Raw genomic sequence first — 13,214 nt, forward strand, 5'->3', positions numbered from 1 at the left:
ACATAGCGCTGCGAGCTACAAAAGCCACCGCCCAATCCATCGGCCGTGCTATGGCTAACCTGACTGTCCTTGAGCGCCATCTGTGGCTGACGCTAACAGAAATGAAGGATGCAGATAAGGCGTCATTTCTCGACGCGCCTATCTCCCAAAGCGGCCTGTTTGGACCAGCGGTGAAGGAGTTCGCCGAGCGCTTCACCGAAGCCCGTAAGGACTCACAGGCTATGCGTCACTTCCTGCCCAAGCGATCTAGCTCGTCGCAGAGCCGCCAACGGCCGCCTCAGCAGCAGCGAGCTAAGACGGCGCCCCCCGTTTCTCAGCCCAAACCTGAAACGGATTTTCGACGCCGCTCGCGCTCCGCCAACAGGAAACAGCCGCCCGAGCGACGGGGACCTCGGCCCAGGATTGTGCTGAACCCAGAGCCTCGTAAGTCCTCCTAGCTACAGGGAGGAAAAGGGAGAGCGCGTGTCTCGCAAGAGCCGGACCGTTCTCTCCAAAACGTTTAAAGCATTACCCAGTCCCCTCACAGGCGGCTGGAAATGTCTATACAGCAGCCAATGTGCCAGCCACACAGCTCGCCCACCTGCAAACAAACGCCGTTTTTACAGCGACACACAGAAATCACATAAAGAGCTATTTTCTGCCTGTGTCATTAAAGGGTCACGTGTCCACACCAAAGTGCGCATTCCCACATATCAAAACTGTAAACTCAGTGCCAAATGTTTTCCCAGCTCAGGCTGGACGCCCCATAAATGTAGATTGTGTGCCAACTGTTACGTATGCACCACTACACACAAGCACTGTTCCCACAGTTATAAACACTTCCCCAGTAAAAGCGGGAAGTTGTATAAGAGTAGCGCGTGTGCCCGCTGTTATGCACGCACCCCAGCTCACAAACACTGTTTATATGGCCAAAAACCTCCCGCCACGAGCGGGAAGTTTTATGAAAGTGGCGCGCGTGCCTACCACAGTCTATGCACCCCCACCCATAAGCACTATACACACAGTGTTAAACATTTCCCCATCTCACTCTGTGAGCATTACAGCGAGCGTGCCTGTAATCTCACACGCACCCCTGCACTCGTCATTCAACAAAGCTGCTCAGCGCGCGCCCGCGCCGCTGACAGCTGTGAACTCGGTATTTACACAGAACGATTCGCTGGCGGGGGCCATACGTCACTGCGACACGCCCCCGGCCAGCATTCAGCCCATATCTGTGCGAGCGAAAGCTTGGGAAAATATCCCCGACATGCCGAAATGGGTTTTGAACATAATAAAACACGGTTACTCGCTCCAATTCGCTCGCAGACCGCCCCGCTTCACAGCAGTGGTAGAGACGAAAGTGAGAAAAGATGTTTCACATGTTCTACGCACCGAGATGCTCAAACTGATAGAGAAAGGCGCTATAGAAACAGTGCCCCCCTCTATGAGCGAGGCAGGTTTTTACAGCCGCTATTTTCTCGTCCCGAAAAAGGATGGCGGTCTCCGCCCCATCCTAGATCTCAGACATCTGAACAAAGCTTTAATGATTCGCTCGTTCAGAATGTTAACAACCAAGCATATCCTCGCGCAAGTTCGCCCGGGGGATTGGTTTCTGTCAGTGGATCTGAAAGACGCTTACTTTCACATTCCAATAGCGCCTCATCACAGGCCATTTCTGAGATTCGCTTTCGAGGGACAGTCATACCAGTACACAGTACTACCATTCGGCCTGTCACTGGCACCCCGTACATTTACGAAATGTATGGATGCAGCACTTTCCCCCCTGAGACAGCGGGGAGTGCGAATACTAAATACTAGCACAATCAGAGAGCCAGTTAGTGACACACAGGTCTTGGATTATCAGTCATCTAGAGTGCCTAGGTCTAAAAATCAATTTTGCAAAGAGCATGCTATCCCCCAGCCAGAATATTTCTTTTCTGGGAATAGTGCTAGACTCGGTGCAGATGACAGCACGCCTCTCATCAGAGCGCGCGCTCACTATTCGGCGCCTTGCAACATCGTTCAGAGCGGGTGCGCGCGCCCCCGTCAAGCGATTTCAGAGGATGCTCGGTCTCATGGCCTCAGCATCAGCTGTACTCCAGCTAGGATTGTTGCACATGCGTCCTCTCCAACGCTGGCTCAAGAGCCGTGTCCCCACTCACGCATGGCGCTCGGGCCACTTTTTAATCAGAGCAAATCACGGCTGCATAAAAGCCCTGACGCCCTGGAAAGCTGTCGACTGGTATCAGTCCGGCGTGAGTTTGGGCGTGAACACAAGGAGAAAAATGATCACGACAGATGCCTCCAAAATAGGTTGGGGGGCCCTTTACGAGGGCAGGCCTGTCTCCGGCTTGTGGTCAAACCCGGAGAAGCACCTACATATAAACTGTCTGGAATTGAAAGCGGTCGCTTTGGCTCTCAGAGCCCTACTCCCGTACCTGAAGGACGAGCACGTCCTAGTCCGAACGGACAACATGACGGTAGTCTCGCATATAAATCGTCAGGGTGGACTCAGATCGAGCTCCCTGCACTCGATGGCCAGGGAGCTCCTACTATGGTCCCAGCGCAACCTGCGCTCGCTGAGAGCGGCGCATGTGCCAGGTGTTCTGAACCAGGGAGCGGACATGCTGTCCAGAGACAAAGTTCTCCCAGGAGAATGGTCTCTCCACCCCCTGACGATTCAGTGGTTATGGCAAACCTTTGGCAGAGCAGAGGTCGACCTCTTTGCCTCCAAGGAAAATGCGCACTGCCCTCTCTTCTTTTCAAAGAGCACAGACGCGCTCGCCCAAGTCTGGCCGAGCCGACCGCTGTATGCCTTCCCTCCGGTCGCGATGCTACCTCAGGTCATCAGTCGGATCAGGGAGGAAAAATGTGCAGTGCTCCTGGTAGCCCCACTCTGGAAGAACCAGACGTGGTTTCCAGAACTGATGCAGATGACGCAATCTGCCCCATGGCCGATTCCACTGAGGCTAGATCTCCTCAGGCAGGCCAACGGGATGATCCTCCATCCCCGCCCCGATCTGTGGGCCCTCCATGCGTGGCCCCTCAACGGATTCCCGGGAACCTCCCCAGTGGAGTGTTGAGAACCATCACTGAGGCGCGAGCGCCCTCTACGAGGCGCTTATATGCCCAGAAATGGAAGGTGTTCAGTGACTGGTGTAAATCCAGGAACCTGAATCCTGAGACATGCGAAGTGCCGAGTGTGCTCGTTTTCTTACAAGAGCTGTTGGAGGCAGGCCGCACCCCCTCCACGCTCAAAGTATATGTGGCTGCCATAGCGGCATCACATGAACCGGTCGAAGGACGCACACTAGGGAAAAACTGCCTAGTTGTTCGTTTCCTGAGGGGCGCCAGGAGGATGAATCCCCCACGCCCCCCCTCGGTGCCGATTTGGGACCTGGCCACGGTCCTGGACGCACTTAAGCGTGCCCCGTTCGAACCCCTCCGAACTGTGCACCTTAAACAGCTCTCGCTCAAAACTGCTCTCTTGCTGGCTCTCGCCTCGGTCAAGAGAGTGGGCGACCTGCACGCGCTGTCATCAAGCGCTAACTGCCTGGAGTTTGGACCTAACGACAGCAGGGTTGTCCTCAGGCCAAAACACGGGTATATTCCTAAGGTGCTCTCTACTCCTTTCAGAGCACAGGTGATATCTTTGGCCGCGCTATCGTCCCCAGCAGACGAAAGTGACGCTAATTTACTCTGCCCGGTCAGGGCACTCAGAGTATATTTGGAACGCTCTGCCCTGTTCAGACAGACAGAGCAGTTGTTCGTATGCTTTGGCGGCCGCACTAAAGGTCTGGCTGTGTCAAAGCAAAGAATATCGCGCTGGATAGTTGATGCTATAGCGCTGGCTTATGAAGCCAAGGGCCTTCAGTGCCCCTTGGGCATCAGAGCTCACTCTACGAGAGGCATGGCCTCCTCGTGGGCGTGGTCGAGTGGGATACCCATTCAAGATATTTGTGCGGCTGCAGGCTGGGCCTCACCGTCCACATTTATCAGGTTTTATAACCTACAGGTCCCCTCATTGCATTCTAACATACTGTCGGTCTAGCTATCATAGGCTGGGGTGTGTACATGCTAAGCATTGTCTCCTCCCTCATAGAATCACATCTTTGAAACTGATGTGGAGGATTTTTCATACATGACAGTACATGAAAATGTGCTTGTGTGTGTCTCTGGACGCCCATCGGGCCGTTCCACGTTGTCCTTTATAAAACCCGCCTTCGGCTGGCTCGTTGGATAATTACTTCGCTCAAAGGCTCAGGCTCCGGCCTCCGGCTTAATAGAAGCGAAGTCAGCACGCACGGCGTTTTACATGGCGTTCCCATAGCGTAAAGCTATTACGCAATAGGAGGAACCTCTCGAAAGGGAACGACTCGGTTACTAACGTAACCTCGGTTCCCTGAGAGGAGGGAACGAGTATTGCGTAATCTGCCGTGCTTGTGCTTGGTCAGTTTGCTTCAGTCGATTGAACCTAAAGAACTCAGACGACGGGGCGCCCAATATATAGCCCTTGGCCACGCCCATCTTGGCGGGCTCTGACGCGCGTGGGCGCGAAGCACGCTCATTGGAAGCGGGTTCAGAGTCGCCCCGTCATTGGTTCGTGCAAGTTGCCGCAGCACAGCCAATGACCGAGCTGCCTCGCTCATTGCTGTATGCTGTGCAGCTGCAATGCGTTTTACATAAAGACTTCAATATTTCTCGAGAAAAGGAGTTTTCCAATAGCGTAAAGCTATTACGCAATACTCGTTCCCTCCTCTCAGGGAACCGAGGTTACGTTAGTAACCGAGTCGTATTCTGGATTAAGTCTGCAAATACCTGCAATATAGTTTTAAAACTTTTTTATATTGTAATTTTTTTTTTTACCTTTTTATATTATATAATTATTTATATAATTGTATATACAGTAATGCAGTGTGTGACATATATTTATGTTAGTCACTGATGGGCAGAAACCTTGTATCGCCAAAAATGCTACTTTTCTGGAAAATGGTTAAAACACTTTTTTTAAATAACTAAACACTGTGTTGTCAAAGTTGATTTTGTGGCTTTATATATGTTTAGACACTTGCATGTGTCATAATAATATAATAATAATATAACATAATATTAATGCTATGCACAGGCTAACTGGCTAACTAACTACGACAAATACTAGACTGTTTGTATCTATATAGTGTTTTAGTAAAGAAAACTCTGTACTTATTCAAACAAACAGTTCTTTATATTTGTTGCATTGCAAACAAGCAGAGACGGTCCAAAATGTGTGCTTTGACTGACAGTATGAGGATCCAATAGGGTTACAAGGTTTAGTCACAAGCTCTTTTTAATACTTTTAATTGGTTAAATATTTGCAAAACCCACAGACAGACGTAAAGGGTGACTACTTTTAATGATTTATAAAAATAAAAAAAGGACGAAATATGGAGATACGAGGTTTCCGCCTGACACTGACATTATATACAGTATATAATTGTATTTTTTATCTACATTGTTTATTGCATTGAACATTGAATTGACACTGCTTGATACGCATTTATAATTTATCCAAAAAAGATTACATCCTGATAATATTTGTGTACTGAATTGTTATTTGTCTTCTTTCTCACATTTATTTATCCCTCAATATTGTCTTTTACTTTACATCTCACCACCTTTCCCTTTCTTTGTATGGATTCAGATGTATAACTTTTCAAACTACCATATTACTACTAAACTTTTTCAGCATTTCAAGCACTGGTTTTCCTTCAGGATATGCAAGTCTAGTTTATTATGTGGGCTACATTGCACAATGTCACAAAGGCACTATGTTAAGTTGGCAAAATGGTCCCGATGGAGCAAGCTAGGGTATTCGAAACTACATTTACATTGAATTTACTTTTATGTAGTTATCTAATGTAGTTTTGAATACCCTAGCTTGCTCCATCAGGACCATTTAGCAACTTAACAACATTTTCATCATATTAGGTTTTTAAATAAAATCCATGTTAAACTCCCTTAAAGACTCAGCATATGTGTTTGTAAGGGATTGCAGACTCTTTTTATTTGGTACAAGACCCCAATCCACAATGATACAGTCTTTCCTGAGTGTCCAATAAACATTAATCCAGTCCAGACCAGTCTAAATGCATAGACAAAGTGTCTGTGCGCAGCGCCACACTTTATAGGTGTCAGCATGTATCTGCCAAAGTGCGAGTCGAGTCAGCCTTCAGGGTCTTTGCTGACTTACGGCAGGCCAGTAGGGTGCGGGCGCCACGGTAAAGTGGGGTCACACATCACTTCCCTACCAACCTCAGAAGAGTCCTTTATAGTCCCTAGAAAAGCTATGGGGATGTATTTAATCCCCAGTGGAAGGACGGCGTGCTAAGAGGTCTGATAAGGAACACATCAACAGCAGGAGACATCCATCACTGCACTCGTCCACTGAGCCAGAACGCGCAGAGATAGTGGTGGATAGGGAGAGAAGGTTGCTGTGCTTCAGACTAACTATATGTGTCCTCTGGCTTTTTTTATTTTTATATATCTATTCTCTAGATCAGCTGAGCGATAGAATTGTACCAGGCATTGTGGGATCAATGACAGCGAATCATCTAAAAGATAATAAATGCTCAACTTTGTGCAAAATACCAATCTTTCATTGTGGATAGACTGCATGACTGGGTGTTAAATTGGGCATTTTGACTTAAAGTTAGCATTTTTCTGACTATAACGATGCATATGTTTTAGGGATGCACGATATATCATTTTTCATTTTTCATATCGGACAATATCGGTTCATTTTTAATGTTATCGTTATCGGCCTAATAAGAAAATTGGTCTGATATATCAAAGCCGATAAATAATGGATTATTTCCTTCAGCTGAGACACTTCAGATGCGCACTGTTCACCATGATGGTTTTGAATTGCTTGAAATATGAAGGAAATCACTTCAAAAAAGGAAAATACAGTTCAGTGCAACATGTGCAGCAAGTCTGTCATATAGACTACATAAAATTATCATGAGGACATCATTATAATTCTGTGTTTGGGACATGGCTTTTAATGGTGAGACTTTTGTTTTTGTAATCAGGGTCTCAAAAATTACATAAAAATTTGGATTTAGATTTATTGGCCAATATATCGGTTATCGGCTTTTAAATATAAAGAATTATTGGTTATCGGTATCGGCCAAAATGTTCATATCGGTTCATCCCTACTATGTTTGATGAATTTATTGACTGCACAAATGGGCTGTCCTTTGAAAATTATCTTTTTAAATGGGATCGAAGCCATGACAGTAATAAAGAATGGTGTGATTAATTGTTTTATTGAATGTGTCTGTTTATTTAAGTGTGTGCGTGTGTGATAAACACAAATGAAGTGGATCAATCTTGAATAATAATCTTTGTGTATGGATTGGGTAACACATCAACACTGGGTAAAGTACAGTGATGGATTTTTGATGGGATATCACTACCTTGTGTAATTACTTACAGGTATGATCTGAGGAAGGAATGTCTGAAATGTCTCCTTTCCGTAATGACATGATCCACATCACTCCAGACAGGACATTTTGCATAAACTGAAGCAGAGACACTGGGGAAACTTAGTTATCCCAGTGGACTGATTAAGTGCCATTGTATTTCTTTATGCAACTCTTTGCTCTTATCTGCAGGTGAACACAGCCATGCATGAAGCCAAGCTGGTGGAGGAGTGTGATGAATTGGTGGAGATAATTCGCCAGAGGAAACAGGTCATTGCTGTCAAGATCAAAGAATCCAAGGTACAGTTTCTCTCTATTTGCACCACCGAGAAAGATTAGGGCGGCCAGAATTGTAATTTGAAGTCAAACTTGTATCTCGCACTTGGTTCATATTTAGGAAGGTTTTCGATTTGCTTTTCAATTTATAAATATCAAGGTGGAAGCTAAAACATTTTAGCTTCTTTCATTTTCACCTAAAAATGGAAATTACATCATTTAATTGACCGTTCGCAAAGACCCGCCCCCCCCTTAGTTACTGTCGCTATGTCCGACAAGCTACGCCGCTCTCACGCCGTCACCATGTTCTCACGCAGTGAAAAATACATCGCGGAGCAGAGAGGAGACTACGACAACACGCTGACAGACAGGACAGACCAGGTTACTTTTCGGTTACTTTTGATATTAAACATATTAAACAAAGTCTCACCTTTCAAATTTGGTCATTTTTTAAAATAAATTTAAACAATAAATACCGTTTTGTGGCTCTTTAATGTGTCGTGACAGATCGCTGTAGAGCCTCAGTTAAAGCTTCTCGTGATCCGATCATCTCTTCCTTCTAGTTTATTTATAGCATCAAATAAACATGAATGAACATAAGAAGGAATGTTGTTTTTACCGCGGAAAGGCATCAGTATATTCCGTTTTTTAAGTGCAAATCCCCAGATGTTAATCTACTAACTCTCCTGACTGCTTTGTCAGACAAAATGGCGGATGGCGAAGTATGACTGGTCAGATCACCTGTCAATCAAGCTCCCTGCGAAGGGTCAATTACATTCATTCGAGAAGATATTTTGAAAAATGTTTCAGTGTTTTTTTGTCCAAATAATGAATGTCAGTGGGGGTCCAGTGTTGTTTTGTACCCTTTTGACTTTCATTGTATCGACAAAAACAGTTGAAACATTCCTCCAAACATCTTCTACAGAAGAACAAAGTCATACAGGTTTGGAATGACTTGAGAGTGGGTAAATAATGATGACAGGCTTCATTTTTTGGTGAATGTTTCCTTTAAAACACACATGGGAGAGAAACAGATTTTCAGAGCTCAAGCCTTCACTCACTTAGAGAAACTCATTTGAATTCGATTCTCGACAATATGTCACACGGCGCACAAATACAGAGTTGACATTTCTCACACATCTTTCAGAACATGTCACTACCCCTGTTATAGCAAGATAGAGACTGTCAGGCTCTGTTGGACCCTACGCTGTGCGGAGAGATAGGTGATGTGCCTGATGACAAGATGGAGAAAAAGCTGAGGAAATCACAGCATATTTTCCCTGTGTGAATTAAAAACTCCCCTTTTTGAGCGTGTGTTAAGGTTAAGCTGGTGCAGATGAGTAATAATATGGCTGTGAGGACATCAGTTGTGGCTGTAGAGATCTTGTCAGAAAGTCCACAGGCCAAAGTGAGGTGGCCGTCGAGTGAGGTTGCAGTGAAGTGTAAAGATACTACTTGAACAGGATTGTTGAAGTTATGACAGGAAGCTTGGCTGCTTGAAGCGGACCCTGGCCATGTGGCATCACTTAAGAAGCTTCCCTTGTGTAACAGAAACCGGGCCTAGATAATCTTCATCAGCAAAAACATAAACAGCAGGCCAGTACACTTGACAGCACTGTTCTCCTATGGGACACTAAAAAATAGACACTTACGAATATAACTAATGCTAAACTAAAGATTTTTTTTTTCTTTACAAGGGCCAAAATCAAAATAAATGTAAACAATGGAATGTTAATTTGCATTAAGTATGAAGAAAAGGGGGATTTTTACAGTACTTTACAGTACATTTGTTTTACTGTGTGTGTGTGCGTGTGTGCAGTATATGCAGTAAAAATAAATGTAAATAAATATTTCATAAGCATATTACTTTACACTACAGTAGGAAAATACTGTCCAAATTTCTTTACCTAAACTGAAGAGTCAGATTTTGTGCTCCAGTTCATCTGTGTGTAGTGTTTTGTGTTTGACAGTGAGCATGCAGCACACAGGCACTTTATCTTGACAGCCTGAATTCACACTCTTATCAAGTAGGGATTTGAGCTACGAGACAGGCCTGCGTTTCTCTGTTTTAGGGTAGTGTGATGTGAGAGTCCCAGACAAATGCAGTAATCTCCATCAGAAGTGCCTACGTAAGGCCTTCAGTGATGTACTCCCGCGCGGCAGCCCTGAGTTGACATGCACAGACTGCGACATGAGATTATGTTTGGCCTTTTGCAAACATCAGTAATGCAGCTCCAGCACAAAGTGCCTGTAACTCTAGTATTAAGGAGGCTTTTGGAATCATAAACCCAGATGCAAAGCGTCTGTAAGATTTGATCTAAGGCTTTAGCTGTTCAGCCTGGTTTGTTACTGGTTTGTTTTTGAATGGTTTTCTATTTATTTTTCTGATGCAGTCCAATTTCTTTATGCCGTCCTGAAATTTCGAAACTTTTTGGCAGTAAACCATCTGATCAAAGCGAATCATTTGAAGCTGTCTTAAAGAAATGGGGTCAGATTCGGATTTGATCTAATGCAATCCACTGCGGCACAGAGCAACGTTTTCTTTTCTCCTATTTTCTTGATTTATCTGAATGCTTCCAATGATTCCTTCCTGTCAAACATAACTCTATTGAATGACACTGTGACATAGGCTAGATCCTGCTTAACCGATTTAACTGGCTTATTGAGGAAGCATAGCTAATGTCTCTCATTCTCTCGCAAAAGAAAATATAATGTATACGCACATGAAACATGCGGTTATATGAGTAAAAGCTGATTCATAGTGAATCTGTGGTCAGGTAATGTGGGCGGTAAGAGCAAAATCTTATTTCATGCTATTGAAAATATTATATTATGGCAATGGTATATATAAGATTGCTTTATATAGCTGGAAATTCTTTTATTTTTTCTGTTAATTCAACAAGTAGTAATGCCTATTTTTGGAAAATCTAGAGAATTATATATGCTTTGCAGACCAAATGCACAACATTACATTTGATTCATTTATTTTTTTAATGAATCTTGATGGACACAAACCAAAATATATTCTTATACACTACTATTAAAAAGTTTGGGCCCAGTCATTTAAAAAAAAAAATACTGTATAATAATATTTTTTGTCAGCAAGGATGCATTAAATTGATCAAAAGTAACATTAGTACTTTATTAGTATTAGCATTAGTAAAGACATTCATCTTGTAAAAAAAAAAACTTACAATAAATTAAGTTACTTTAAACTTTCTATTCGTCAAAGAATCCTGAAAAAAGTTGCACAACTGCTCTTTAAACATTGATAATAATATAAATGTTTCTTAAGTACCAAACCAGCAATGATTTCATATTCAAGACATTTTCAGAAACATTAAAAAAAAAAAAATCTTCCCAACCCCAAACGTTTTAACGGTAGTATAACTATATGAAACGGTAAGCCTGGATTAGTGCAAACTAAGCACAATCAGAAACACAGTGAATCCAATATTAGTCAATTCTAATTGGATAAGCCACATTTGAAGTCCTTGTAAAGTAGCCGAAATAAGCTGACCTGTGACCACACATCAGTTAAATTCTATATTAATGCAGAGAGAGGAATTTTATACAAGGACAGGGAAAATTTGAAAAGCTACCCAGCTAGATACTAGAAATATTAATCATTTAAAGCTATTTCAACATTAAATTAGATTCTTTGTACAGCGGTCTGAATTTGGCCATACTCTTTTCTTGATAACATCTCTGAGACTTTGTCTAATTGATTTGGCTCAATACAGCATGAAATATGCATTAGATTTTCCTTTCGGATGTTTTTAACAGTGCTAGTTCAACATTTATATGAGTCTTTAAAGAGTGCTCTGTGTTTTTTTTAAGAATAGGAGGATTCGAATCCATCACTTTATTGTTTCTCTGCTGTAATTACACAAAAAAGCAAACAAAGCAAAGTGCTCATTTAGCTCTGATGATGAGCCAAGGGGCGATAATGAGTTTTTGATGAAAAAAAAAAACTCCATTAAAGGTTCTCTAAGCGATCCTGGGTGACGTCACTTCTTGTTGACGTTCGAACTATTGTCAAACAAAACGGAGGCTAGCTAGACCCTCCCTCCTCCTCATCCGCACACTAACCCCCCAAACCACACCCCCAAACCCTTCTTGTCGGTCATTGGCTGGAACAGTTTGTTATGTTTTGGGGAGCGGGTCGCTGCAGTTTGTTTTTGGTGCTGTTTGTGAAGCATGGGGTGTCTACAGAGATCGCGTTTCTTTACAGTGTGTTCAGGGGACAGGCAGCCAGCGGATAGTGAGGAGATGTTTGCTGTATGTGACAAAAAATGTTTTGGCCTAAAAAACACATGACATCGCTTAGAGCACCTTTAAGGGTCTATTATTTTTCAAACATCTTGGAGAACGTAAACATATGTAATATTAATAGCTTAACAAGTTGCGATAACAGCCACATACATGTTAGGGGTGGAACGGTAGGCTACATGTATTCGTATTGAACCGAAACGGTACGGGCGTCACGGTTCGGTGCACGAATTTACACGGAGAATATACGGTATAAAAATAAATAAAACTCGCGGGCAAATTAATTAATGTAATGCGGAACTACTGTTAGATACGCAGGTTCTTTAGGGACACATAATCTGTATCATCGGCTTAGCTCTGAACGCGCGTTCACTTGTTTGCTGGGAAGCGCGTCCTATTCGCTTTGGACTAGCGTCGAACTAGACGCGATAGACGCGAATTTGACGCTCTATTCGCGTTTGGTGTGACCGCATAATGAACAGGCTGCGATGTCAAGATTGCAATGCTGGAGTGTGTGTGTGTGTGTGTGTGTGTGTGTGTGTGTGTGCGCGCGCGCGAGAGAGAGAGAGACTCGGGCGCGATCGAACAGTGGAAACATAAAAAACATACTCCGTCATTTTGTTCATACAGATCATTAAACCTGCAAAGTGTTTACTTATATTTGTGTACACTCGCAATAAAACACAAAATTGTGCTTTTTTCACACTGTAAACTCTTGTCAAACTGTAACCTACAACTGTCACCCAACCAAAATCACACACACACACACACACACACACACACACACTGTTTTAAAAGCAAAACATATTTTTACCGACTCCATTTCAAAACAGTCTGTGGGTCCCATCATCTTTTGGACATTCATCATATTGCATTGGTTTTCATTTCTTGTCCTCGGAGCACTAATCTTACACATTCTACATTGATTAAAAAAGAAAATCGACTGTGTTTTTAATGGTAGTATTATTTTAAACAGAAATCAATTATTTATAATTCAGATGAGAATAATGTTACATTGTTAATTAATAATGTTAATTAAAATTAAGGAAAACAAATAGCCTATATTGATCTGAAATATAGCAAATTAATTTTAAATTAATTCAGGTACAATTACCAAACATATCGCAAGGTCTTTTTGTCTTTTTATTAATTTAATTAATAAACTAATTATATAAAACTATTGTCAGTGTACTACAAATAAACTGGTTCTATGCCTTTATTAAT

The 13,214-nt window shown here is 43.0% G+C and overlaps 1 protein-coding gene across 5 annotated transcripts in view; it reads left to right on the forward strand.

Moving 5' to 3' along the window:
* The window catches only part of mid2 (midline 2), a 117,368-nt gene that overhangs the window by 80,815 nt on the left and 23,339 nt on the right, over positions 1 to 13,214 (forward strand). For all 5 annotated transcript variants that reach the window (XM_056240307.1, XM_056240306.1, XM_056240304.1 and 2 more), the window contains one exon: positions 7,635 to 7,742. In XM_056240307.1, coding sequence (XP_056096282.1) covers positions 7,635 to 7,742 — 108 coding nt within the window. The remainder of the gene's footprint in view (positions 1 to 7,634; positions 7,743 to 13,214) is intronic.

The sequence above is a fragment of the Rhinichthys klamathensis genome, unplaced genomic scaffold (genome assembly GCF_029890125.1).
Source record: "Rhinichthys klamathensis goyatoka isolate OS25496 unplaced genomic scaffold, OSU_Roscu_1.1 h1tg000591l_1, whole genome shotgun sequence".
Taxonomy (NCBI): Eukaryota; Metazoa; Chordata; class Actinopteri; order Cypriniformes; family Leuciscidae; genus Rhinichthys; species Rhinichthys klamathensis.